The sequence below is a fragment of the Ambystoma mexicanum genome, chromosome 3q (genome assembly GCF_040938575.1).
Source record: "Ambystoma mexicanum isolate Mex_15411 chromosome 3q, UKY_AmexF1_1, whole genome shotgun sequence".
Classification (NCBI taxonomy): domain Eukaryota; kingdom Metazoa; phylum Chordata; class Amphibia; order Caudata; family Ambystomatidae; genus Ambystoma; species Ambystoma mexicanum.
Genome location: NC_090926.1, coordinates 548,920,944 through 548,927,092, shown reverse-complemented (window position 1 = coordinate 548,927,092; position 6,149 = coordinate 548,920,944). Strand labels below are relative to the sequence as shown.

Sequence of the window (6,149 nt, the reverse complement as noted above, 5' to 3'; positions counted from 1 at the left end):
ACATGTATCCTTATCTCTTGCAGGTGATGCAGGATACCCGCTGCTAACTTGGCGTATGACCCCTCTGAGGGATCCCTGGATGCACAAGGAAATGGCATACAGCAGGGCGCATTTGAGGACCAGGGTGACCATCGAGCAGACCTTCGGGCTCTTTAAGGCACATTTCAGATGCCTACACCAGTCTGGGGTGGGCTCATGTGCAGGCCAGAGAAGGTGGGGCAGATAGCAGTGGCCTGTGTAATGCTGCATAATATCAGTGTCAGATGCTGCATACCCCTGCCCCCAGATCTGGACATTACTCTGCCAGAGGATGATGCTGCGCCAACCAGGCACATGCACATGCGCATGGAGGCCAGGGATGAGCGCATGGCCCATCAGGAACTCATAGATAACTTTTTCTGAGTACCCCTTTCACTCTGCACTTTCCTTGCACCTTACTGCATATGATGCGCCCTGGCAATAAATACTTGCAATAAAATAAGGAATGACCACTCATTGCTTCAAGTGAAAACTATGTGTTGAAATTTAATTGCAAAAACCAACACCCTGTGCCCCCTCCACCTACGAAACACCCTCTCCCCAAACCCCCCTCCCAATCTCCACACACCATCTCTCCACATATCCCTTGCCCCTTCCCAGATATCCCACTCGCACTCCCCCACACATACCCCTCCCCACACATCCCTCTCCTCCTCCCCCACCACACAACTCTCATCACAACCCAAAACCCTAAGCACCCCATAGTCCTGAAGTGAACCAAAGTGTCACGCCAAGTGTCATTTGTGCTGCCTCTTCATCACAGGGCTCTTGGCTGGTCCAGGAGTCAAAGCAATCCACTGGGAGCGGCGCCCTGGGCTTCCCTGCTGCAAGTTCCTGGGGTAGTGATGGCTGGGTGGGCCTGCAAGCGCTCAAGGGTGACTTGCAGGGTGTGTGGGAGGGACATGGCTGAGGTCCCATCATTCCCCTTGCAGACCTTTTGTGCCAGCAAGAGTAGGGCAGTTGTGGTACAGCTTTGTGCCCGTGCACTCCTGCGGCTGCTGGCCTGGATGCACTCACACAGCAGCCTCAATTCATTGAGATGCTGCTGGGCAAGTGATATCATTCCCTGTGCCTGTCCTTCATTGCACGCAGTCGCACATCCATGTCCTGGGTGCTAGGCATGGGTGGAGTAGGGGGGCTGTGCAGTGCTGCCGGGTTGAAAGATGGGGTCAGGTAGGGGTGTGTGGTCATCGTCCTCCTCCTCCTCCGTGCTGTACCTGCCATGATAGGTCGGTGGCTGGTGTGCCAATGGTGTTGTGTAGGGCACAGGAGGAACTGTGGGGTCACTGACCACCAGTGTGGTGATGGCGGGAGCTGGCATAGTAGGAGGTGGTGGTGTGCCTGGTTGCGCAGTTGGCAGTGGTGGTGGCACAGCTGGCTCAGCAGGAGGTGGTGGCCATGCTGGTTGAGCAGCTTGTGGTAGTGATGGCACAGAAGCAGATGGTGGTGGTGCTGGTTGCGCAGGTGGTGGTGGCACAGCTGGCACAGTAGGATGTGGTGGTGATGCTGGTTGCACAGCTGGCAGTGGTGGTGGTGGCAGAACAGATGGCACAGCAGGAAGTGGTGGTGCGGCCTTCCCAGGTCTTCCTGCATGTGCTGGGCCTGATGACAGTCCAGGCATATCACTGTCAGAGGATGTGCCTTTTAGGGTGAGGCGTACATTCTGCAAGTCTTCTGGGAGTCACATCTGCAGGCTTGCATTACACTCATGCTACATTGTGTGTGCCCTGCCCTTGTCATGTTGTTTCTTTGGTCTATTTGCTCCAATCTGTGCTTCTACATGTGAGTAGTGGGAGTGCACATTGAGTATTGGTCTGCCAAGGTGGCATGTTGTGTGTGTGCGGTTGGCCAACAATGCCTGTCCTGCTTTCCCTTGGCACACATGGGCACTCGTCAGGTGTCCATGTGAGGGGCTGTGCATTTTGGATACAGTGGTGGTGCATGGCTACATCTGGCCAAATCCCCTGGCATGTGTGTGCGATTGGGCTATTTTCTGTGACTGACACATGTTGGACCTGTTCCCTTGACATTTGGTGTTAATCGCATGGGGATGCGTGTGTTTGGACTCAACATTTGCATTTAAATGGAGTTTGTTAGACTTACCACCATCGCCATGGGTCCCAGCTTCAGCCTCTGGAGCCCCGACTCTCTCAGTGCCCTCCATGTGCAAGATTGAGCTGCACGTCTGCCTTCTCTGGCTGGTCCTGCAGTTGCCAGCCCCAAAGAGGGCCTCAGCATTCATGACCACAGTGTCCTGTCCGCGAGTGTAGCCAGCTCTGGCTCTCTGAACTTTGGCTTCCATGGACCTCCATGACTCTAGATTTTCCACTACCAGTCATGTTTGCACTTGCAGTTGGGCCAGATGGCAGCAGGAAGTGGGGGATTTTAAGTGAATTGACTTTTTAAAATGGCCTCCGGCAACCCTACCGTTCCTGCAATGATGCCATTTCTTGTGCCGGAATGACCAGCACCTGTGATTCTGGCAGTTTGGGTGCAGGTATCGCTGTTGCAGACACATTTCTGCTAGAAACACCATCACTTTTCTGTCAACGCCAGAAATTGCATGGTGCTGGTATTACCGTTTCCAGCAGGGTGTGGTTGCATTCCTCAGAACCTGTAATGTGCCAGGAATTCTGGCGGCCAGTCGGCCAGAAACGGTAATACCTGCATCACGCAATTACTGGTGTTTTTCTGGCGAAGTTGTAATGACCCCCATAAAAATGCTACTTATATTGTTCATGGAACTGCACGGTTTTATGTGGCTCATGAAGGTACACTATCTACACCTGTTCTCTTTCTGTGACCGGCAAACACTTGTACTCTCTCTCCCATCACTGTTTCTCTCAAAGGAACTGGAAGAGAAGTGAAAACATGTGCTGTCATTGCAAAGCTCTCTCTGGTATTGTAAGTGACTTCAATCCAGAATTTCAACTAAGTCAATGCCTAGTATGGGATACCCAATGGAAACCCTTATTTATATATTTTTATGTCAAAAGTTCTTTAGTTTAGTGTAGTTTATTATTTGATAATGCGCTCCAAACCCAGGGGTAGCCGGGCACAGCAGATACAAGAATATTTAAGCTTGAGTTACACGCATAGGAAACATACAGAACATAAACAGCGATACAAGAATACAGTGTGTAAGAAGGACTGTTATCGAGTAACAGGGCAGTCGGCTCGTAGTAGCACCTGCCTTAGCGCCTCAGCGCTGAGTGTGAGTCGTCATTAGTCCAAAGCCAACTTTTCACATCGCGTCTGAATCTGGTGTAAGGTAGATTAGTTCTCAGTGCAGAGGGCAGTGCGTTCCAGGCATGGGCAACTTTAACAGGGAAGCTTATTCCACCCGCTTTGGATAGTCTAAATCTGGGATTTTCAAGTAGAAGGTGGTTAGAAGCTCTAGTATGGTAAGTATTAGATTTTCTAGTCAGTCTAGCCACAATGTACGGGGTGCGGTGTTATTCAGGCCTTTGTAGGTGAGGGATAGCATCTTGAGGAGGACTCTATCGCTAATTTTTAACCACTGGTAGTCTTTCCTAATGTTAGAGATATGGGCTCTACGGGGTATGTCCAGGGCTGCTCTTAGCGCATTGTTCTGGAGTATTTGCAATTTTTTAATGACTGTTTTGCTGGCACCCGCATAGAGGGCGTTACAGTAGTCTAATTCAGACATTACTAGGGCATTGGCTAGTGTGATACATTTAGTTGTGGAAAGGTAGGGTCTACAGGATCTGATTAATTTGCAAGTGTACGCTGTGGATGAGGCAAGGGCATTAGCTTGTTTTTTCAGGGATAGAGTGGAGTCGAGGTAGAAACCTAATGTTTTAACCTCGGTTGCTACTTTAATTATGTTGCCGTTTATGTTGAAGGCACGGTAGTTAGGATTGAGTTTTTTGAGGTTGGAGTCGGAACCCAGGATCAGTATCTCTGTTTTGTCGTCATTCAGGCAAAGGCCGTAGGAGGCCATCCATGCCTGAATGAGGAGGTAGATCTTGTTTACTAGAGCTGAGTCTTCTACAAAGTTGCCAGAAAGTGGTATGAGGATCTGCGTGTCATCCGCATAATTAGTATAGGTTACCCCCAGTCTGTCAAGTTTGTCAAAGAGTGGCTTAGTGAAAATATTGTACATAGTGGGAGGGACACATGAACCTTGTGGGACGCCACAGGTGATTTGAATTGGGTCCGCTGATGCTAAAGGGGAGAACACTCTCATTGTACGGTTGGCTAGGAAGGATTGTACCCAGTCTATAGCTTCACTTAAGAAGTGGGTGGCAGATGCTAAGTGGTTGCATAACACTGCATGGTCCACCAGGTCAAAGGCCACCGATAGGTCAAGGAGTAGGAGCATAGCTGTTTTACCTTTATCCTTCAACTCGTCGATTTGTGTCTTAAGGTCAATGAGTGCCGTTTCGGTACCATGAAGTGGTCTGAATCCGGATTGGCAGGATCCTAGTAGTTGGTGCGTCTCCAGATAGTTTTGGATCTGGAGGTAGGCTACTCTATCTATGATTTTACGGAGAAATGGGACTGTGGTGATGGGCCTATAGTTGGTAGGGATAGCTGGGTCAAGGGTCTGTTTTTTAAGCAAGGGCAATACCCAAGATTCTTTGAGGTTAGCGGGTACCACATTTGTTCTGAAAGACGTGTTAATTAGTTTCGAGATGAAGGGTGCTAAATCTCTTGCTGCGTCCTTACTAACTTGTGCTGGGCAACTGTCGCCTTGGCAGTTAGAGGGCTTTAGTGATAAAACCACCTTTTCAGTTGCCAAAGTGGAGATTTTGGTGAATCTGAAGGGTTTGTGGCTATTTTGGGTGGCTGAACTAGGTACGTCAGTTTGGTAGAAGGTATGAGTTTTTGTCGGGCTCAGGGCGGCTTTCCTCTTGGCAATTTTAGTTTGGAGGGTGACAATTGTATTAGCTAAGGCATTTTGGATGCTAGTGCACCAGTGTTTGTCCTTGGGGACATTGTCTATAGGAGCAATAGGATTTTCCATTTCCCGGAGGATAGTGAAGAATTCTTTGGAGTTGGACTTAGCCTTACTGATCCTCTCGTTAAATGAGTCTTTTTTGGTTTGGATAATTTCCTTCTTGTATTTTTTGGTGTGATTATCAAGAAGGGTTTTGTTCTCTGCCGAAGGTGTGTGCCTCCAGATGGCTTGGAGTTTGCGTTTTTGGATTCGTAGTTCCTTAAGGTGCGGGGAGAACCACAAATTGAGGTGAGATTCTCTTTTGCTTTTATGTAATTTAGTCGGGGCAATGATATCCAGTGCTATAGACATAGCACTGTTGAATGTCTCAACTAATACATTGGGGTCAGGGTTGATATCATTAGTGATGAGAGCTGGCAGGAGGAGTGGGAGTAGTTTTTCGGATGTGATTTCTTTTTTACTTCTGGTTGGCGTAGATGGTACTATTTCCTGGCTGTTTGGTTCAGGATGCTCAATGGTTGAAGCGAAGCAGATGAGGTGGTGGTCAGTCCAGGTTTCAGGTAAAATATTAGAGATGGTGATATCACAATCTCGGTTAGCTATCCTACCTAGAGTCCGTCATTTTATGTGTGTAGGGGCTAGGACTTTCTGGCTGAGGCCGTGATCAGCTAGTATGGATTGGATGCAGTGGGCTTGTTTGTCCTCGTTATCATTGAATCCCAAATTGAAATCTCCTAGTAGGAGGAGTTGGGTGGATTCTTTGATGTTGTTGGTAAGGAGGCTAGATAGGTCCTCCTCAAAATTGCCTAAAGGGCCTGGTGGTCTGTACAGCAGTAGTACAGTTAGTGTGCTATTATTAGAAATGGGTATTTTGGCCAAAAGAAGTTCGCAGGATGTGATTTCCGGGTGGGGGGTGAGTCTTGCATCTAACTTGGTTTTGATGCTGATGGCTATGCCCCGTCCCCTGGAGTTAGGCCAATCAACTCTTAGTATATTATAATTGTCAGGTATGGCAGTCATGAGTGCGGGACCTGCGGCGTCATGGAGCCATGTCTCAGTAATTGCGAAGAGGTTTAAATTATCCATAGCAAGTATATCGGCAATTTCAGTGTTGTGTGCTATAAGAGATCTCGCGTTGATGAGTGCTCCTGATAGGGTGGGGGTAGTAGTTTTTCTTTTGGTGGAT

At 48.6% G+C, this 6,149-nt stretch overlaps 1 protein-coding gene across 1 annotated transcript; it reads right to left on the bottom strand.

Annotated features, from left to right (window-relative positions):
* Positions 1-1,153: 1,153 nt before the first annotated feature.
* Positions 1,154-1,660, bottom strand: LOC138447995 (uncharacterized). Its single transcript, XM_069604521.1, has one exon. It carries the CDS (start codon positions 1,658-1,660, stop codon positions 1,154-1,156), a length of 507 nt encoding a protein of 168 aa, XP_069460622.1.
* Between the last annotated feature and the right edge of the window lie 4,489 nt (positions 1,661-6,149).

Bases quoted from the DNA above. Each gene is read 5' to 3' on its own strand.
- LOC138447995 (XM_069604521.1), bottom strand. From the start codon at position 1,660: ATGCCTGGACTGTCATCAGGCCCAGCACATGCAGGAAGACCTGGGAAG.